Source organism: Takifugu rubripes, chromosome 21, assembly GCF_901000725.2.
Source record: "Takifugu rubripes chromosome 21, fTakRub1.2, whole genome shotgun sequence".
Lineage (NCBI taxonomy): Eukaryota > Metazoa > Chordata > Actinopteri > Tetraodontiformes > Tetraodontidae > Takifugu > Takifugu rubripes.
The window spans coordinates 5,102,532-5,124,649 of NC_042305.1; the positions used below are offsets into that span (position 1 = coordinate 5,102,532).

At 39.6% G+C, this 22,118-nt stretch overlaps 3 protein-coding genes across 6 annotated transcripts in view; 2 read left to right on the forward strand and 1 right to left on the reverse strand.

The window, feature by feature from the left end:
* Window positions 1–2,409, reverse strand: part of LOC101075779 (TNF receptor-associated factor 2-like) — a 19,769-nt gene extending 17,360 nt beyond the window's left edge. For both annotated transcript variants that reach the window (XM_029829695.1, XM_029829694.1), the window contains exon 1: window positions 2,200–2,409. In XM_029829695.1, the coding sequence (XP_029685555.1) occupies window positions 2,200–2,387 (188 nt within the window). In that variant the 5' untranslated portion in view covers window positions 2,388–2,409. The remainder of the gene's footprint in view (window positions 1–2,199) is intronic.
* On the forward strand, window positions 2,299–13,264 carry rabl6b (RAB, member RAS oncogene family-like 6b). 3 transcript variants are annotated; one of them, XM_011619410.2, is made up of 18 exons: window positions 2,299–2,403; window positions 3,105–3,202; window positions 3,819–3,842; window positions 3,927–4,147; window positions 4,937–5,071; window positions 5,342–5,389; window positions 6,270–6,322; window positions 6,435–6,523; window positions 7,052–7,192; window positions 7,651–7,756; window positions 8,108–8,211; window positions 8,319–8,677; window positions 9,601–9,757; window positions 10,011–10,199; window positions 10,991–11,243; window positions 11,354–11,543; window positions 11,778–11,833; window positions 11,983–13,264. In XM_011619410.2, exons 4-18 carry the CDS (start codon window positions 4,018–4,020, stop codon window positions 12,169–12,171), a joined length of 2,199 nt encoding a protein of 732 aa, XP_011617712.1. In that variant the 5' UTR covers window positions 2,299–2,403; window positions 3,105–3,202; window positions 3,819–3,842; window positions 3,927–4,017; the 3' UTR covers window positions 12,172–13,264. The 3 variants fall into 3 exon arrangements, with proteins under 3 accessions (XP_011617712.1, XP_029685552.1, XP_029685553.1); XM_029829692.1 differs by lacking the exon at window positions 3,819–3,842; XM_029829693.1 differs by lacking the exons at window positions 2,299–2,403; window positions 3,819–3,842 and having other exon boundaries at window positions 3,047–3,202; window positions 3,999–4,147.
* A 4,155-nt stretch (window positions 13,265–17,419) lies between these two features.
* imp4 (IMP U3 small nucleolar ribonucleoprotein 4) lies at window positions 17,420–21,980 on the forward strand. The gene is made up of 9 exons (XM_011619409.2): window positions 17,420–17,565; window positions 18,455–18,563; window positions 18,651–18,734; window positions 18,816–18,925; window positions 19,854–19,986; window positions 20,249–20,403; window positions 20,483–20,577; window positions 21,592–21,665; window positions 21,743–21,980. Exons 1-9 carry the CDS (start codon window positions 17,563–17,565, stop codon window positions 21,853–21,855), a joined length of 876 nt encoding a protein of 291 aa, XP_011617711.2. The 5' UTR covers window positions 17,420–17,562; the 3' UTR covers window positions 21,856–21,980.
* The last annotated feature ends 138 nt before the right edge of the window (window positions 21,981–22,118 follow it).

A 22,118-nucleotide genomic window follows, 5' to 3' on the forward strand; every position in this document is an offset into this window, starting at 1 on the left:
TTAATGCTTTGAGGCATGCTATGCTGGCTACAAACAAAGTACTGCAGCAGGTGAAGACTGTAGCACTGCAGAACAGGATGCTCTAAGGGAATAGGTCCTCAGTGCTGGTTCTGTATTTCTGATGCTAGCAGGGGTTTCTGAACCCTGGGCTCTCCTGTTTAAGAGGTAGTAGCTCAGTCTGTTGTGGGTTGGGCTGAGAAGCAGGAGGTTCTTGGTTCCAAGTGATTTCTGTTTTACTCTGACTATTATTAATTATGAAGCACTTGTTCTTTTTGTAAGAATCAGTGAAGCTTTAATAGTCAAACGGGCTGTTAAGCTGTTATGCAGATCTCTAAAATCGCCGCCCCTTAGTTTGAGTTTAATCATCCATCTCTGAAGTTATACGGTGATGGTAGGAACATTTTTCAATTGGGTTTTTGTCGCTACCTGCATAACCCTCCTCTCTCATTTTCCATTCTTTCTGTAGACAAAGCAGTGCTGAAGGGAACATGCTAGAGGATTCTGCTGAATCCAAGGTCAGCATTCTCTGTTTGGGACAGACAGGCTGGCACCACACATGCCTGTAGCAGCCACTGACCTTCCACCTATCTTATATTCCTCTCAGTTTCTCATTCAAAATGAAGAGCAGGAATATTTTAGCAACTCCTGTTCTAATGATGAACATTAATAAATATAATAATGACACTAGCTTCAGAATTACTGACTATAAACTTTCTCATAGAGGAAGGGTTACAGCTTCAGAGGGAGTCATCCTCCTACACCTGGACAGGAAGCTGGTTCCACAGCAAGTGAGTCCAGGCCCCCCATTTGACTGTTCATTCTGGTAACCATGAGTAAACCAGCACTCTGAGAGTGGAGCAGTCTACGGGGATGATCTGATGCTCTCAGCTTCTCCAGACACAAAGGAGCTTGGCTGCTGATGACCTTCGTGGTCAGGAGGTGCATTTTGAAATCTATTCATGATTTCAAGGGCAGCTAATGTAAAGATCATGCAAAACTATAAAGTATGAGACTTTAGCAGGTATGCTTCAACTTCCACAACCCAGTGGGAATGCAAGCACACCAAGTCCTCCTTTCAGACAATCAAGAGATAAAATATTGCAATTTATAGTAGATTGTGTCTGACATGGGAGTGCATTTTGTAATTACCATTAGAGACAACCTGCCTGAGATATAGGTCAAAATTCTTAGAACATTTTCTTGTTATTCTGTCCATGTAAACTAGCTTGTGACGTGAACTTGCATTACAACAGCAGAGAGTTAAAGCAAGGACCAAGAACATGTGAGGAACTCTAAAAGCTCTAATTATTGAAGCATCACATCCATCAACAGCTTCTCACTGAGGAACACGTGCTTCATTTTTTTCATGTTATTGTAGTCGTGTAGTCATTATGAGGAGTGACGAATGATCTGCAGCCATAAATCAAATTCCTCTCCTCATCCCTGGATAAACACTACTGCTGTTCTGCTTCAGCAATACAACAAACACACCCTGGATTTTCCCTGGGAGGTGCTACAGGTACATTTAAACCAGGACCAACAGATTCAAACCAATTACCATCAGAGACAAACTGAAACATGGCCATGAGTCTGACCACTGCACAATATGCACACAAACTGGGAACACTGGAGTGTCTCTCCGCCACCGCTCTCACCACTGGATGTATGATGACACCCACCACAGGCTGAATAATAGCAACACATAAAGAGAAACTGCTAAGGCCATGAATGAAACGAACCGACCTAATATACCTGTGAATGGAACAATGAATTAAACATTGTGGTAAAATGATAAACGCGTCTCTGGCGTACAAGCCCACCCCAACACAGCACAGCAGTAACATGAGGACCGTTTCAGTCACTCAACCCTTCAAAACATTGAACATTTGTCTACTTTTGACAAGATTTACACAGGGAAACCGTGTGGTTTTAGTCACGTACCAGCTTTAAAGTGCACACTCACAACCAGATGCTGATGGACAGACAGCAGGCACAGCTGACGAAACTTGACATTAGACTGGGAAAACTGGTCAACCACCCGTTTGCTGAATCTCGTCTCTTTGCAACTTGCCATCGTAAAGTTCAGAGAAAATTAGTCGTTTTGGATTATGTATATTCTGAGTGAGGATGAAGACGGGGCGCTCAGGTGATGCTAAGTGGGGGTTTAGCTAGCTGGCTGGCAACAATAACAGCACTCACCTCACTATTTTGTGAAAACAGAAGGAGCAGAAACGGTGTCCACACTGAGCTTGTAACGGCCTTCTGAGGACCTTCTGGCACGATTTACACAAGTGTTTGTTTTCCAGGTTGTTTGCCAGAATTTTCTTCGGGAATCCTGGTTTGTTGCCCTCGAGGGAAGACGGTGGAGACGGCTCCTGTGAAGCCATTATCCCCCCGAACAAGGTTGGTGATCCGCGGTGCGTGTTCAGGAAAACTCCTGCGACTTAATGGAATAATACCACCGTTGTTAGGTGCACTGCATTATACTTTGACAAGTAATTAAAATAGGTTCCTGCTAGTATTAAAATGCTGTCCGTGCACACACAGCGGCGATGACAGTGTAGGACGTAAGGGGCTTCAAAAGGATGCTATGTCCAGAAGCAGGGCGTTATAGTTGACGCTAGATGGCGCTGTGGGAAAACTTCTCAATACAAACATTTTAAATATAGCTAATGATGTCGGGGATTCCTATTGATACTTTAAGCTGGATCATAATTTTAATATACACAAATCACATAGGATTTCTTGCTAGAAACAAACAAATAATAAAACCAAACCCGTAGCCCCCAATGAATGGACATGTGAGTAGCACATGCTAACACCCTCTGGGAATCCCGTGATTTGTCTTTATGCTTCATTAAAGCATACAGTTATAATAATAATAATAATAATAATAATAATAACATTTTTTCTGTTGTTATTATTGTTGTTGTTATTGTTGTTATTATTATTCGTAGTAACAGTAGTAGTACTAGTAGTAATAGTTGTTTTTTTTGGTTTTTTTTACCATGGTTGACCTTATTTTGAAAAGTTTGAGCGGAAGTGGTGCGTTTACGTGTTCCACTTGACGTTCGGACATCAGCGCAGCTGTTTTCTTTGCAAAGGAATGTTACTGAATTTCGGCTGTCAGGATACGGATGGAGGACTGACGGGTGCTTGGGGAAAATGCCGGGACTGCGGCCTTTGGTTATGCTGTGCAACTGTGAGTTTTTCTTGTTAATGTTACTAACGTTGTAGGTCCAGCTGCCGCTTAGCTGCCTGTCACAAGAGGGGAAAAGCTAAGCTAATACCGATTGACGGGCTAGCTTTAGCTAGAGCAGAACCATAATATAATTTATGCTTTCTCGCTATCAAAACACACTACATCGTTACTGGAGCCTGGTATCTTTTTAGGACACCCCACTGGTGTAATTTTTTTAAAACACGTTTATGCAGACTTAATGTACCGCCATACGTTAACCTCTCGGGCAGCAGAGTAGTAAGCTAATGCTAGCATGTGCCGTTAAGGGAGAATATTTCTCCTTAAAAATAAATGTTTTGTGTTTTCACATTATTGCACAGTTTGATATTCTGTACTGGAGTCTGACAGGATACCAGTGTACCTTTGCTAATAATAAACTCTGAAGAAGGTAGTTAATAATATATTCTGTATCCCTTCAGGGAAAATTGTCAATATGATTTCAATGCATGAATGCTTTAGAAGTCGATTATTTTATCACTTACGTTTAATCTTCAGCTGCATATCGATCCTGCATAATGAATTTCCTTTCCTGCCACAACATTAAACCACTAATTTTAGTTTTTATACTTGTGTATAGCCCTGCTTGATGATGCAGATGATGGTCAGTTTTTTTTAATCAACATGTTATTACAATTTAATCGCCTTTATGATCTGAGGATAATGAAATCTCTCATTACTTTTTCAGCATGGACTATATAATTCTTCTGAGACTGTGTCAGACTCCTCCGTCATCTAAACTGTCCTCTGCTCATACAAGCTTGTGAGAGCCTATCGAGATGTTGTCGGCTCTGAAGAAACTGGTGGGTTCTGAGTCTGGCCAGCTCAGGGAACGACACATCCCTGCTGGGCTGCAGTCCATGAACCAGAGCCTTCAGAGACGCTTCGCCAAAGGAGTCCAGTATAATAGTGAGGAATTTCTTCAGCCATTAATGATGACGTGTGCATTTCTTTAAAAGATGCACGTCCTCCCACTGGGAAGCTGCTTAACTCTATCATTTGTAACCTGCCATCCTGTTAGTGGCAAAATCATTAAGTGTGCATAAGTGACCAGGGAATGAATCTGCAATCGTTGCACTTTTTTTTGCCATATACCAAGTTTAAAAATAATCAGTTTACAGGGATGCACTAATTGTGAATTAATAAAATAATTTCATTGCTTTAAAGTTATTCAGCGCACCATTACACTGCCTTTGAAAGAGGACAAATTCTGTCGTACAAGTTGATGAAGCAAATTTTGGTGGAAGGCCTAGGACGCAGTGGACACACAAGGCAGTCGTAAACACGACAGTGTATTATTGGGGTGAATGCCTGAAATCGGTGAATTCTATCTAATTTACTAGACCAATGTCAGTCAACAAGGGGAATATTGGCCGATAACAATATTTGGATATTTGGCCGTTGTATGGGTAACATCCCAACCAGTTTAGAAGGACTAGATGAAGCAAACCTAAGTAAACATGTTGAGAATCATTAAAACCTCACAGTAGGACGCTCACTGTGCTTTCTTCATGAATGGAAACATGACACTCATCCAAATTACTTAAATTTCAATGCTACTGGAGGTTCCACAGTACAACAGTCCATTTTTGTAAGACAACAGACTGATCAAGGTTCTTTGCCTTCAATGTTTACACAGGATCTCCGGTCCCAGTTTGAAATGTTTGCCTCTTATTTGCTGTGTGATTTCCTCTTCAGTGAAAATAGTGATCCGGGGTGATCGAAACACTGGAAAGAGCACCTTATGGCATCGGTTGCAGGGCAAGAAGTTTGTGGAGGAGTACCTGCCCACGCAGGAGATCCAAGCCACCAGTATCCACTGGAATTACAAAAGTAAATGTTATAACTCATGCCAATTCTTTTTCACATGTTATTCACCAAATGTGTTTTGATGAATGTTTTTGGTTATGTATTTCAGTGGCTCCATATCAAGGTAAAATGTCACCATTTAGCCTGTGCTGTAGCTAACCAACTGTAGTCTGCAGCAGTATTTTTTAGATCCCCACATCCCAGAAGCACCAGTGTTTGTTAACAGCTTTAGCTGCAGATCATCCTTCAGACCAAACAGCGTCAATAATGCATTCATCTCTGTTTCTGTCTCAGCTACTGATGATGTGGTGAAGGTGGAGGTGTGGGATGTAGTAGACAAAGGTGAGTGACAAACCAAAGAGCTCCACATGCTGCTGAGCTACAGCGAGAAATGACTTTTTCCATTCAGGCCTCCAGTTTTAATATTGTCCTCTCTGCACATCTGCCACACTTCAGGACAAAAACATCCTCTTTCTGAGTGTGCTGGTGAGCACTGCTGCAGTGTTTGGCCTTTAGCATGTGTGCAGTGGGTTGCCCTACCTCCCTACACGTTTGTCTTCAGGCTGTTTTAGACCCAAGTTTAGTGCTTTGCTAGTATTTGTGCTATATTTTACCCCAAATGTTGGCAACCCATTCAAGGGTGCATCTTGGAATGTGTTGCCATGTCAAATTTAAAAGGAAACAGCTTGTTGCTTTAAACATATTGTCTTTCTACTCTTTTCAACTGTACATATGTCCAAAAGGTTGACATCTTATTTAATCATGTCTATTTAAGGTTTTGTCCAGAATATCCATAATTTTTTAAGAACTGAGTTTTGTGTTAGATTTCTGATCATTTTGCTACTGAATTTTCACAGTAGTGTGACAATAAAATGAGTTCTTTTCCAGAAGTTACCTAATTTGTTCTCATATTATTGGAAATGTAACTATAAGCTCCGACACAGACTGCATCCTATAATAGCTGTGGTACAGCAACCGAACCATATGAAATACAATTTTAATGCTAATTTTGCTGTCACTCACAGGCTGTTGTAGTTGTCTGCACCCTGACTTGGTCCTTGTGTTCTCAGTGTGGTGTAAAATAATAGGGTGATTAGAAATTCAACTCCTACTTGATGTTCAGTTTTGTTTCAGCTCTCTTTGTGTAGAAATGCTTCCTCTGGCTACTAAAGAGGAGTGTTTTGTGTGATTTATTTTCTGTGATTCTAATGTGTTAATTCAGGCAAAGGCAAAAGACGGGGAGACAACCTGAAACTGGAGAATGAACCCCAGGAGGTGATTGTCACATTTCTACTGGCCTCAAGAGTCATCAGGCTACAATTCATGTCTCATACTTGATCATAACGGAATAAACATAGTGAATGGTGGTAATCTGCTTGTATCACAGTCAGATGAGGTTGCTCTGGATGCAGAGTTCCTGGACGTGTACAAAAACTGTAATGGAGTCATCATGATGTTTGACATCACCAAGCAGTGGTAAGACTCGTGTGTCTCAGCAGTTACATTATTCATGGACAGATGAGCTGTCAGTTTGCAGGTTTCCACTCGGTGTTGTTTCCCTCACAGCTCCACCAGACTGGACTCTGCCAGTATTTTCCCTCTGCTGTCTCTACCTAAAATGAGGCGCAGTATCAGGGAGAAGCAGTGTGTCAAATCCGCAAATCATTTTAGTGATAAATTGACACACATTTGAAGTTTTCTCCTTTTTATATTTGGGAATTCCACAAAAAAAGAACAGTATTTATTTATCTTTGTAATTATTCTAATAAATTGTACAAAATTTAAAATAAGCTGAAAATAGATGTCCAGTATTGTCGGTTTTGATTAAAATAAAAAAATATGTGAGCATAAATGTTCAAAACAGAGTTTTAATAGTAACTTTGACTCAATAGAATTTTTAAATTTTAAAAAGATTTAATATAGTGGATATGAGTTTGTAGTTTTGTACATTTAGGCTATGAAGCCTCTCCACTGATAAAACCATTATGATTTTGCTAATTGCAGGACATTTAACTACATCCTGAGGGAACTGCCTAAAGTCCCAACTCATGTTCCTGTGTGTGTGTTGGGAAATTACCGGGACATGGGGGAGCACCGCGTCATTCTCCCCGATGACATTAGAGACTTGATTGCTGGACTAAACAGGTACTGGAACTTACACAGTTTACAATACAACTCAGTTTCTTGTAGCTCAGTGTAGGAAGCCTGTGAATAGATGTGCATGAGACCCCTGACCTCAGCCACTGGAAAAATATATTTTTTACATTTATTCAACTTGAGAATGCCATAATTCAGTTTATGATCCATAATGGGATCCATTCAGTTTTCAGCTGTGCTGCACAATTGCAGAAATATTTTCTAATAATCTATTAGCCTTGTAAAATTAGAAACTTGGATACCAACCAAGCAACCATACCAGGACATGAATGCACAAAGTTAGATCATTCTATATAAAGTTTGAATTCATTTGAGTCGCTGATTTGAATTCTTTGTAAATTCTAGAAATTTATAAACTCACCTCAGACCATTGGGCACTCACGTTCCTGTACATCTACATGTCTATGTTAGAAAATGTTATATTTCCACTGTTTGGTGTCTTGCAGACCATTGGGATCATCTTATATCCATTATGCTGAGTCCTCCATGAAGAATGGGTTTGGCTTGAAATACCTACACAGATTTTTCAACATCCCCTTCCTGCAGTTACAGGTGAATGTTTTACCTTATTCTACTTCACACAACACAAAGTTTCAGTCACCACCCGAAGGGCGCTCACAAACCAACTCGGGTCAAAAAACAAGCCAATATTGTTTAACCTCACTGGCTCGTTATTACCAATTTATCTCTTTAAAGGCCCTGTTTCAGAGTTAGCCTGTGCTTGATTTACCGGTAGACAAACGTGTGCATTTTTATGACAGGTTTGGTGTGTATGCAGCCCCATCAGATTCCAAAGCCTTGTTACCTACAATATTACAATGTTGCTGCAAAAATAAATGCAAATGTACCAGGATCTGTTCAGGACCCTTTAGGCATTCCATTGTTTCCTGTGTGTGTGATCAGAGAGAAACTCTTCTAAGGCAGCTGGAGACCAACCAACTGGACATCGACGCCACCTTAGAGGAACTTTCTGTCCAGCAGGAGACTGAAGATCAAAACTATGATATGTGCGGTCTTTTATTTTCTTAGATCTGATGTTTATAAAAATCATCTGACCTGACTTGCTCCTGGACATTATTCCAGTTTACTCATTGTCCTTTCCTAATTTCTGCAGCTTCCTGGAGAATTTGGAGTCTCGCAATAAAGGTTCAGCCAATGGTCAGAGTCCTTCCTCTGGCTCACAATCTCCAATCATCCCCCCCAGTGGGGCCTCAACTGGCAGCTCCAGTCCCAGCACTCCACAGCCCCCTGTGTCCTCACAGGTGCTACCACAGTCACCTTCTATGCCTGTGTGTTCCATCCCACCTTCCTCAGCAGCAGTCACCTTGACAACTTCACCTGCTAATGAATCGCTGCCGTCAGCCCAGTCACCAGAACACCTGCAAGCTTCAGCCTTGGTGACCCAAAAACGTAGCTTCATTTCTCGTTGGTTTGGTTCTCCACCTGCATCTGATGCTCCTGCTTCTGCACCAGGTGACATTCTAGACTTTAATGTCAAATGTTCTATCCATTCAGGTCTCATTAGCTGTTGAATGCAGCATTTATCATACCCTTGGAGGTAATTGTAACTCCAACACAAGGAGATGTGGCAGTGCCCACCAGTTTAGTGAGAGAAAACGTTTTAACTGCACCTTCCTTGTTGTTGGGATTTTTGTATAGAATAGCAGTGAAGTTTGAAATTGGCATGACAATCATTTATGAGTACATCGTCAAATTGAAATAAAGTGCTTTTCTTCAAGGGCTGTGGCCATAAACAAATGACATTATCAGCTTTTCTTCAGCAGTTTATATATAATTCTAATTAATTATAATACAAAAACTTGAAAATCAGGTATCAGAGATAATAGTGTGGGTGGTGGGAGATCTGTCTGTTGGGGACTGGACTTAGAAGCAGAGAGTTCTTGGTTCAAGCCCCAGTGCAGACAGAACATGGAAGGTGATGTGGTAGTAGGGGGAGGTGCCAGAACACCCTTTGAGCACTGCTGAGGTACCCTTGAGCAAGGTACCAAACCCACAATTGCTCACATAGGGCTCTGCGATGAAATGGCGACTAATCCAGAGGTGGACCCTGCCTTCGCCCATTGGGTACCCTCCCCATGACCCCGAAAAGGTTAAAGTGGTTAAGAATAATTCTTTCAATCTGTGTGATGCCATGGAAAATATATAAACCAAATCTTGGCAAATTCTAATTTTCTGTCAGCCTACCTCCTGCCTTTTCTCTTCAGAAATATAATTTATAAATATAATTTCTATAGTTTTACGCTTGGTCAATCAAAATGACTCGAGTTTGGGAATGTAACACATCAAATAACATGATTATAAAAAATGAATGAGTAAAGGGTTGGAATTGTATTCATATATTTGTTGCTACTTTGCTATATACTTCCTGTTTGTAGAGTGCCAGGCTGCACCAGTGTGTGCTTCTAAGGTGCAGAGTGTGGATGATTTTGTACCAGATGAACGGCTGGATAAAAGCTTCCTGGAGGACAGTTTACCGGTCAAGACCAAGGTGCCTCAGAATGCAGCTTCTGCTGCCGTAGTGGACAGTGACAGGTGATGACATTTATTGTATTTCTGAAGCTCAGACAATATTGGTCATTTTGCTCAGGGATTTGTACTTCAAATAAAATTGTTATCAAATTTTCCAGAGTGGTTGCAGTTGCAGCCACTGTTATTCTTGGAGCTTGATAACTTATGGTTTAGTTTGTCTGGTGGCTATTTAGTAGACAGTATTTCAATTTGATTATATGTCTTCAGTTGTGTCCCTGTTTTTTCCTCACGGTTACATCCTGCATTCTCTCTCCAGTGATGCTGAAAACAGAGGAAACCCCTTAGTTTCTAGGTTTCAGGATGAGCTGGACCCCGATGACTCGGAGCCTGGGTTTTCGCAGCTGAAAACTCTCCCCCAGAGCAAAAATATTGCCCTGACCAGTGATGAAGAAGAAGCTCCCAGCAGAAGACTTGATGACCTGGACAGTGAACCTGACCTGAAAGTGTAAATGTGGCCTATCGCTATTTCCTCAGAATCCTCCCAGTAGGATCATCACTTTCTCAGAGCCAGCATCAGTCATTTCTCTCAATAATTTATCATTTGAGAGCGTTACATTTAAAACTATTTCAACTCAGACATGTTTAATTTACTACAAATATTGAAAATATACTCGACACATTGTGCTTCCAGTCATTTTAGTGATTTTGGTTTGTATTAAAAGTAATTCAGTAGTCGGTTCAGATGACGTCATTGAGCCTGTGTTGCTGTTGCTGAAGCAGCTCCAGGTCATGACTGCATCCACATATGTGTAAGGTTGTCACAAGCAAGATGGGGATATGACTTCATCAGGTCAGGTGATGCAAATCAGATTTTGAAATTCTTTAAAATTGGACTTTGATGCATATCTTGAACAGTTTACAAATGAGTTAAGGATTTTATTTTCATTGTTTCGGTAGTTCAATAATGACAGCATGAAAAATGAGTCCAGACAAAATCTGTCCAAAATAAATCTAAATGAGGAAACACACTCAGGATGGTATATATATATATATATATATATATATATATATATATATATATATATAGGTGGGGGGAAATAGAAACCTGACACAGTTAAATGGTTGGAGGAAAAAAGAGTGCGGAACTCATTTTGACATGTCGTGGAATGATAGTTTCATACATAAATACAGCCAGCACAACTGTCTTCCTGAGTGAAAATCCTTCTAAAGCGTGGATTTTGCCACCGTACCAACAAACAAGATACTGATACATCTCATTGTGTCTTAACATTTCAGATCTGTGATTCAGACCACGAAAATGAAGGTGGCTTCAAAAACTGCGGCGTCCAGAGGCCCACCTGCTGCTGCCATCTCTCTGACTCCAGCAGAACCACTCTCTCAACAACAGAGCAAGAAGAAAGGAGGTCCACACAAAGCTGATGACTCGGACACGGACCCCGATGCTCCGGTAGCCCAGCAGATGCTCTCGTTTGTCATGGATGACCCAGACTTTGAGTCTGAAGCATCAGATACACCTAGGATAGTGAAGGTAATGAGACAAGCACGTTGACTCTTTTTACTGCTTTGACTACACTTGTGTCTCTCTGACACATGAAAATTCCATTTCTAGACTTGTGAAAATGTCTGCATTCTTCCCAGGATACATTTCCAGTCAGGGACGAGCTTCTCTCTGACCTGTCTGATGATGACATGCAGTTAGGAAAGGTGCTGGAGGTCCAAAAACCCACCAGCATCTCCTTTAAACACAATGATGACACAGACCTGTTTGGATTGGGCATCCAAGATGAAGCTGAAGCAATTGCCAAAGACAGCAGTGAGGATCAGGAGGGTAAGATGATGAACGTTCCTGAGACACACAGCTAAATATACATGATGATTTTTGATCAGCCTTTTACTTTCTGTCCAGATTGCTGCATAAACAACATGTAGCTTTATGTGACTGTAAATAACACGCGAGTAAACATGTTACAATTAATACTGGAAGATTTAAATTCTAGGAGGCCACACCTGAATCATTATAACTACTTGCTGGCTAAAGTTCCTTGTTTTATTCCTCTTTCAGAGAAAGAAAGCAAACAGCCCTTCAAAGAAAAGAAAAAGAAGAAGAAAGGCAAAGAGGTTAAGAGTATGATTTATTATGCATTGAGTGTTTTTTTTTTTCATATTATGAATCTCCGAATATGATTTTTTTTTTTTTAGTTTTGTGAACATTTTCTAGAACCTTTCACATCAATTTGGTAATAATGATGCAACGATGCTGTTTCCAGGAAGATGAAAAGAGCAAGAAGAAGCACAAACACAAGAAGAAAGAAAAAGATGATGTTGTTATAGCAGAGGAGAGGGAGAAAAAGAAAAAGAAGTCCCGCAGTAAGAAAACAGAAGTGGATGAACTGGAGGACTTTTTGGGGGGAGGAGCATCAATTAAAAGAGATGACAGAGATTACGAAGAATTATAATGGGTCCTGATCTTACCAGGAGGTGGAGCTGCAGGACACCAGTCAGGCTCTTATTGTGCAGCGTCTGAAAGCCATAAACAACACGTGAGGCTATGACACTATCATTTGACCAGGTCTGGGACTTTACACTTCCTCTCGATGGTATAATACTGTCGTTTCCATTCCAGCTGAGCTATGGTAAGGAGGATGTCATGTACAGCATTATGTGACATTTAAACTGCATTTTTTTATGTTACAACAAACTGGCCGTTGGGCAAGATTACTCGCAGTGATGCACTGATGCACTCGGCATCTGCAGGTGTAAACACGGTTACTCTGTTGTCTGAATGTTGCTGTACTAATCGAGAGCATGCTAAATAGTGATGAATGTCTCTATGACACTCCATAAACATTTCTATCTTGTTTTCTTTCTTACAATGATTAAGATTTAGTTTCTAACGTCCTAGTAAATGTTCGTTAATTCAGATCATTAGTTAAAAAAAATGTTTTTGTAACTTGGCTGCTAGAATGGTTATCACTTAATCTGACAAATTATTTTCTCATTATTCCTGCTACATCTTGTAAAATTGATCCACCAATCATCTGTTCTGGTCAGTTATAAGTTAATGGTAATGTTATTGGCTGGAAATGTGAGTCAACAGTACTCCTACTACTACTACCAATGATGATGATAATAAATTAATAATAACAATAACAACAATAATAATAATAATACTCATACATTTATGGTTTTGGTAAAAGAGCATATTATAAACTAGGTATGTTCCGATCACTTTTTTTATTCTTTTGATATCAGTCCCCATCCGATACTTCTGGAAAAAAAGGCGCCTAAATGATCCCTTAAGGGTTTTTTGTTATTATTGAACCAATGAACAGATCTATGCATCAATATTAATACAGCACCACCTACCAATGACAGGAAGCTACCTGCTTTGAGGCACTAGTATGATTGGAAAAAGTTGGGAAACTTTGTACATAGTTCAGAACTAGTGAAAAATTCTATATTATTGGATTGGTCACTAAAATAGACATAACTGTGCCATGGCCCATGTGTGTGAGATGGCCTGCTCAATACTGCTGGAGCTCTTAGTATTGAAACAACATACCGTATATGGCTGTTGAGTCCTCGTCTATGTTATATCAGACAGAACTACATCGACGGACTCGTTTTTGCCTGAGTTTCTGCAGTATACGGGGAGAATTGTGCTGGCTGCTTGTTTCTCGGTTGGCAAATGCACGTAATCCCCATCTTGCAGACGTTGCATGTTGCTCCACTTTCCTCAAAGGTGTAGTGTTTACAACATAACGTACCGTCCTGTGATCAGATCAGGGATGTTTCTATTACCGGTACAAGCAGTTGCAATATTTTACAGGAAAAAAAACTGTGACCATAAACTTAAAAAGTTGGTGAAGATGTAAAAACAGGACCAGTAATTTATAATTATTTATAAATTATTATTTATAAATTATTATTGTTATTATCATTATTATTGTTATTGTTATTTTTTTTCATCTCTGGTCAGGAGAGTATGACAGCTGGCATTTATCTGTCGTTTTTCTGTTTGTGAACAAAAGAATTCTAAGAGTTATGAATAGATTTTAATGATTTTCTTTTTTAAGGAAATGTTGCTCATGGGCCAAGGAACAGGTGATGACATTTTGATGATGTTTTGGATACCCGGGGGACATTGACCTTGATCTTTCAAACAACCTACATCAATATTATTTTTAATTCTTATTACTATTGTTATTCATTCAGGAGAGAAAGCCCTAATCATATTCACATACATTCCTGTTCCTTTTCTTCTACAATAACAGCTCTAACTTTATTATCAATAAAATGATGATGCTGAAGGCAATGCAGGTCTGCAGCCAACAAGAGGACAGGAAAACTTGACACAGCGTGAGCAAAATTTGAGCCATCACAGACAATTGGTCACAGTGGTTCATCGAGCTGGGGGGTTCATTCATCTGAGCACTTCTTCATGGTGCCCATTGCTTTAAAATAGAGCCTGAGGGTTCATGGCAACATTAAACTGAGATAAACCTCAGTGTGTTTGTTCACAACTACTGTAAAAATCAAGATTTTATACTTACTATATTCACAATACAGATGGATATTCAAGCTGCCTCACCTGGAACGCTTGTCAACCGCCTGTATATCAATTTGCCTTATTGTCAAACGCTTATGATGGAACATTTGTTCGTCTTTTTCCTTCTACAGTGGTATGAGAAAGCACCCTTGACAATTGGCATTATTTTTATTCACCAATCATTGGGTGTTTTAATTCACAACTTAATTTTGATATATCAAATAACTGATGAACCCAATCATATTTCAGCAGTGAAATGAGGTTTATTGTGTTAACAGAAAATGTGCAATATGCCCCAAAACAAAAGGCCTGTGCATAAATTTGGGCACCTTAATAGAAAAATCATATTAGTATTTAGTAGAGCCTCCTTTTGCAAAAATAACAGCCTGTATGAGTGTCTGGATCCTGGATGATGGTATTTTGGCCCATTCCACCTGGCAAAACCTCTGCAATTCAGTGATGTTTGAAGGATTCTGAGAATGGACAGCCTGCTTCAAGTCATCCTACAGATTCTCGATGATATTCAAATCTGGGGACTGGGATGGCCATTCCAAAACATTGTACTTGTTCCACTGCATGAATGCTCGGGTAGATTTTGAGCAATGTTTGGGATCATTGTCTTGTTGAAACACCCATCCCCGGCGCAACTTCAACTTTGTGACAGACTCTTGCACATTATTCTCAAGAATCTGCTGATACTGAGTGGAATCCATGAGACCCTCAATTTTAACAAAATTCCCAGTACCAGCACTGGCCACACAGCCCCACAGCATGATGGAACCTCCACCAATTTTTACTGTGGGAAGCAGGTGTTTTTCTTCGAATTCTGTGTTCTTTTGCTGCCATGCATATCGCCTCTTGTTGTGACCAAACAATTCAATTTTTGTTTCATCAGTCCACAGTATCTTGTTCCAAAATGATATTGGCTTGTCCACATGTTCTTTCGCATACCTCAGGCGACTCAGTTTGTGGCGACTGTGAAGAAAAGGCTTCTTCCGCATCACTCTTCCGTACAGCCTTTCCTTGTGCAAATTTTGCTGTATTGTTGACCGATGCAGAGACCCACCGTCTGCAGCAAGATATCCTTGCAAGTCTTTGGAGGTGGTCTGTGGGTTGTTTTTAACCATTCTGACCATCCTTCGTCTTTGCCTCTCTGCAATTTTTCTTGGCCTACCACTTCTGGGCTTAACAAGAACTGTGCCTGTGGCCTTCCATTTCCTCACAATGTTCCTGACAGTGGAAACTGACAGCTGAAATCTTTTGGACAGCTTTTTGTAACCTTCCCCTAAACCATAGTGCTGGATAATCTTGGTTTTGAGGTAATCAGAAAGTTGTTTTGAGGCTCCCATGTTGCAGCTCTTCAGAGGAGAGTCAAACAGAATGAGAACTGGCATTTGGCCACCTTAAATACCTTTTGTCATTAAGTTCAAGGCTTAGCGAGCTCACCAAACCAACTTTGTGTGTCCAATTATCTTGTGGTGATTAGTTACAGGCCATCGAAGCAACAAAATGACAAGGGTTCCCACATTTTTGCACAGCCTATTTTTTTTACATTTGATTTAATTTCATACAATTGCATACTATGAATACTTAAAATCTGTGTTTGGAAATCAAGCTAACATTTGGCTCTTATGGGCAAATGAAGGACATGCCACCAAGATAATTGTGTGTGAAGTCCATTATTACACAACTTCAAAGGGGGTGCCCAATCTTTCTCATACCACTGTATGTATGTAGCGGATTTGCAGCAGAACACAGTTCAGCACTCCCAATAAATCTAAGGAAAAGCAACGGGATACTTTGGCAGGTGTGCACCTGTGGGGGGGATTTATGTTTCACTGCATGTGAACATGAAATATGACAATAAAAAACACCATCATTTGATCCACCTCTGGTGAAAATGAAAGCTGGTGATCGTCACAGGGCTGCAGGGGGTCCTGCTCCACCTGGGTTGTACTGTATGGATCCAAAAACACAGGTAGCTATGGTTCCTGTTATATTTTCAGTTCTTTAAAACCTGAATGTTCATACACTTTGATGTTTTTATGTTCTCTTAGATCAGCCTGATCATGTGTGTGTACCTGATATACAAACATGAAGATGTTTGTGAGAGTTTCTGCATATTAAATAATTGTTGGAGAATAAATGAACTTATCATTTTACTGAGTGAATAGTTGCAAATATATCCCAAACCTTGAAATTAAAGAGTCCAGTTGGTGGAAATCCTGGAGGCAGAGTTCTCTGATTGAGGATGAAACAGGATTTTTGTGTGGATGGAGTAAAAAGTTTTTCTGGGATCTTATATGATAACATTTGCTAAATTATTTTCTCCACTTCTCGTGTTGACTGGGATTTATTCCAGCACCGAGGTCTAGATTGTAGTTGTCTGGATAAACAGAATTTCATGGTGCTTCCTCATCGTGTAACATGTCAGAGAGCTGACTGTGCCCTGGCCTCATTATCAGAATACCAACATCAAGTTATTGTTTGTTATGCTTTAATTATTGTGGTTTTATGTGATTTATTTCAAACCTTTTTTATTTAGATACATTACATTTTCTTAGTCTCTTTCCTGAGTTTCTTCATCCAATATGTAAAGTTTATGATGAAATACATTCTGTCTGCAACCAAGTTTAAAATGTGAAGCATTCTTGCTTGTGTCTCAAACTGTGAATTAGAGATGTTCTTGCACTTGTGATGACACACTTGGGTTGCAAATAAATCCGTGAAACTATGCAGCAGCTGAATTCTGTTGAGTTCTGCTGTGTAGAATGAGGTAACTGAGGCTATTAATATGTATTTTCAAAACAAGACATAAAAAGAAATCCTGTCAGTTACGTTGGTCTAACTATTTGAAGTATATATATATAGTATAACTATATTGAACTATTTGATGTTTGCTTAAAAAATGACAACTTTTGGAATAATGAAAATGTACAGGAAAAATCCAAAATAATATATTTTTTATGGGAAATAGACTGTTTTTCTAGATTGTATGACATTTTGGATTTAATCCATTCTGAGACTTTGATTATCGTTCTTTTTCTTTATCCGTAATTTGTTTATCTATGTCTTATCCAAAGCATTTGGTTGGACTTCTATGATTTCCCATTTTGATGTACTGTATATGTAGATTAAAGCAAGGCCAAGGTAATAACCTTGAACAGACAGTAGGTGTCAGTAAAGCCCAATTTGACACATCTGATTCGCACAATTAAGGCCCGAAGAAGAAAAGCGAGGTTGAAACGCTTTCGCGCATGTCTGCTGGTCTCCATGTGTGTTGCTCTGAATAGTGGTCATGGTGAGTGGGAAAATGAGTTCAGTATAAGAATATTTTAATAGTTTTTCATAAAAAGAACGCAGTCATGCTAGTAGGAGACATATCTAAACTAGACTGATAAATAGATAGGTAAAAGCTAGCTACTACCGCTGTTTGATTCAGGTTGCAGACTTTGGTGAAACCAATTATTACCGGATCACTTTTAGTTACATAGTGTCATTTAAGGAAAATAACTTTTCTTCACCAGAGCTACTACTGCTGCTGTAGGTTCTCATTACATCCTATAACGTCTGTCATAGACACTCTTCAGATCTGAACGTTGCTGTTAGCAATGCTACTACTGTTAGCAATGCTACTACTGTTAGCTTTCTAACTTGTAGGTCTCTTCCTGCATCAGGCATTCTTTCAACGTCTGTTGCTCTTTTCGCACATCTACGTCCACTTACCACATCTAACTTTGGCTTTGTACAAAAACACGCGTGACACCTTTACTCCTATTGTGATCATTCCTAATGCACCGTTGCCGTTCTCCAAAGAGAATCTAAGCAACTCTTCCAGTGCCTTAATTCTGATATTACTGCTCTGAACCATATAACACTGCCTTGCTGCATCCTAGTTCTCCTTTAACTTTACAGATTCTGGAAAAATAAATAACAGATTTGATTTTCTGTGTCCTGAGTGGTTGGAATCAAACATTCCCCAATAGTATCATTAAATAATGTTACTGAAATGGCATTTAGCTTCTTTAGGGATGCTTCAGTTTAATGATCCTGATGCATCATTATAAAATACATCTGTACTTAGAGCAAAGGCCAAATTGTTGCCTTTCAGATTGGTATTGTGCATGTGTGTGTGTTTTTCCCAATAAATACTGTGTTACCAAGAATGGAATGTTGTGATAAAACTGCAGCTTCGAAGAGAAGTGAGGCTCCGGCGGGAATACTTGTACAGGAAGGCCCAGGAGAGCCGACTTCGAACTATCGAAGAGAAAAAGCACAAAGTTAAGAAGGCGCTTGAGGGTAGGTTCATCACTTCAGGTTATCAGTGTGCATTTACAGTTTGACAGATTCTTCGCAGTATTATCTGAAGAATCGGTTTGTTTACAGAAAATTGCATTCTTCCAACTGAACTACGGAGGGAAGCTCTGCAGCTGCAAAAGCTTGTAGAGTACGATGACGAAGGAGCACAAGGTCAGTGTTTTCTAGGCCAATAGACTTCTATCAGTCTTAATCCTCTTTAATAATCAGAGTATTTGTTGATGCTGTGCACAGGCGTGAGCTCACACATTGATGATGAGTATAAATGGGCTGGAGTTGAAGATCCCAAGATTATGGTGACCACATCTAGGGACCCCAGCTCCAGACTCAAAATGTTTGCCAAGGTCAGTGTCTACAGCAAGCCCCTTCACTTCTGAAACATTTTGTTTAAAAAAAAAGGCCTCAACTCTGTTCTTGTAAAACAAAAATGTCTGTTACACAATCATCATATATACCTTAATCAGGTTGAGGTGTGATTGACAGGTTGAGGCCTGCACTGTCACAGATTTTAAAATCTAAATCTTAAAATGAAATCACAATATTAATGTATAAACAGCACATTATCTGTTGGTGCCCCTGTCTTAACACGAGGTAACTATTGGATATCTGATACAGTGGCCTGTTTTTATTTACTCTATCATTATGGATAATAAACACATCTTGTGATGAGATAATGCAGAGGTCAAAGGATTATGCAGTCAGTGATGAATCTTCTCGTGATGTTGGCAGATGTTTCTTGTTTGTTATACACAACAACAATAACTCATATTATACAGGATATAGGTGATATTAGATTAATCGTAATTCTTTACAGTACAGTATGTCAAGACAACAAATGTGAGACAATACATGAATTAATACAGTAGATTTTATAATTTACCTACTTTGTAGAACTAAATTGACCCATTTAACTTCAAACTTTGTCAAGAGATAATTATTGCGGCAATATAGGTAGTTAAAATGACAAATACCAAAGAAGCAGCTGCAAATCTGCACATGAAAGTAAAGAAAATCACACATTCTGAAGATTACAGAAAATAATGAAACAAAAATGGAATCTGTGTATCTACCAGTCAGTCAAAAGGGTTGGAATAAGTTGAGCAAAGGGATTTCAGAATCAGGTTTAAATCACTGCTCAAAAGATCAGATGTGTGAAAGTAACATAAAAAGGTGGCGTTAACGGCATGTAGAGCTGAGTCATCATTGTTGTGCTGTGATGCTCAAACAGGACAGGTCACAGGAAGTACAGATGTAATGCTTTCACTGTTGTAGGAGGTGAAGCTGATGTTTCCTGGAGCTCAGCGCATGAACAGAGGCAACCACGAGATCCCTGCACTAGTTCAAGCCTGTAGGGCCAACAATGTCACAGACCTGGTAATCATGCACGAAACAAGAGGGCAGCCAGGTACAACTGTTTCTTCCTTCACTCTAACCTTGCTTTGTCTGCTGTTCTATAATTCACCAAATAAAAAAAGCTTTAAGCTGTTTTCAATGTAAATACAGCCTGTTTGACAGTTGCAAGGCCCCACTAGCTCTCACTCTAATTCTGACCTGCAACCATGACCATTCTCATGACAAGAACGATGATGCAGCAACATCAGTGATTAATTCCAGATCATAAAATTGTTATAATCTGCAACGACTGATTTTTTGTTATAACTCCGCAGACGGCCTGGTGGTGTGTCACTTACCGTTTGGACCCACAGCATATTTTACACTTTACAATGTGGTGATGAGACATGATGTCCCAGACATCGGAACCATGTCAGAGGCATTCCCCCACCTCATTTTTCACAACTTCACCTCACAGCTGGGGCGCAGGGTGAGTAAATGCAGCCTGCAATTTAAATTATTATTCAAATAATACTGAGACTCCATCCTAATGAGATGCACTCACACAGGTGTCAAATATCCTCAAGTATCTGTTTCCAGTCCCCAAAGAAGACAGCAGACGTGTGGTCACGTTTGCCAACCAAGAGGATTTCATCTCCTTCAGGTTAGGATGTCCCTCCCATAAAGCTTGCGCAAAGAGCAAAACAATTTTATTCATTCAAGTTTTTTCTTGACCATCAATTTCCACATAAAGCTTTTATGCTGTGCTGTGCATTGTGTAGCAGAAACACTCCCATTTTGGTGAATATCTGCATTTCCACACAGGGAGTCATGTCTCACCGCGGCACTTCACTATGCCCAAGTTCTATTAATCAGCCACTGTACTTCCATGATGCATCAATCCATGATGCTCAGATTGCACCAAACAGGAAACATAGACAATATCCTGTAAATCTTACAATGACACAATCTAGGATATTGATATATCTCATCACATCATGTTACACAAAATGTGAGGTTCTGAAGAAAGATGGACAAAATATTTAACAAGACGCCATGCATCCTTTCTAAGTATACGAACCGAAGGAAGTTTTTGGCTCTAATGGTAACTTCAACCATTAAGTTAATATTCTTATGCGTTTGACTTGCATGATCTCATGGGAATACAAGTAGCTCTTGCCTGGTTTTGTGACCTGGCAGTGCTTCAGACATGCCTCCGTTGGGCGAAGGTGTTCACAGAAATGCACTGAGAAGAAGCTTTATGTGGCAATTGGAGGACAGTCTTTTATGCATTTGTGAGAAAAAGCTACTGCTTTGACTGTAAGACTCGAGGGATGGCTGGTTGAGGCGCTAGATTATAGGCTAAGATTCCGGTTAGAGAACTAAGGACTTATGGAGAATGGTTGGGATGGATCTTGCTTGCCGAATGACCTTCGGACAGGATGGTTCGATGACTTAAATGGGTTCTATGTTTTTATCCACAAGATTAGGCAGGAAGCTTAAAGCGTTACAGGTTCAAAGGTGATAAATCAGAGATTGACATCTAACGTTGCACACGTGCAGGTTGCACATAGTGGTTAAGCAACGGGTAGCAGTAGTTTGGTGATCAAAGACTCCCTGGCTTTGCTTATGTGCTGTTTATACATTTGCGTAACGTCAAAACGTCTTTTGATTATAGACATCATACATATAAGAAAATGGACCACAGAAATATTAAGCTAACAGAAGTTGGACCCAGGTTTGAAATGAAATGTAAGTAGTTTGAGATACTTTCAATGGGCATCAATGATTACTTTCAGGAAGTAATATATTTGCTTTTTTTTTTCCAGTGTACATGATCAAACTGGGCACCCTGGAGAATGAGAGCACAGCAGACATTGAGTGGCGTCTCCATGCATACACACACACAGCTAAGAAAAGGAGGTTCGTGAGCATAGAATAGGACAGGGTCTACTTTGGTATTGGGAACCTATTAAATTGTTAAAGCCTACAAATGTCACAATAACGATTCAACATGGTCAGAAAAATGCATAACTGTGATAATATTAAAGTCCTTTTTATCTTAAATGTGTTTGTCTTTTTATTATTTTGTATTTTTATTTATTTATTTATTCATTTATTTTATTATATATTTTTTCCTGCATCCAACCAACCAAAATATATACAAAACCTTAATTAGGTTAGGTTGCTTAAATTGAAGGCACT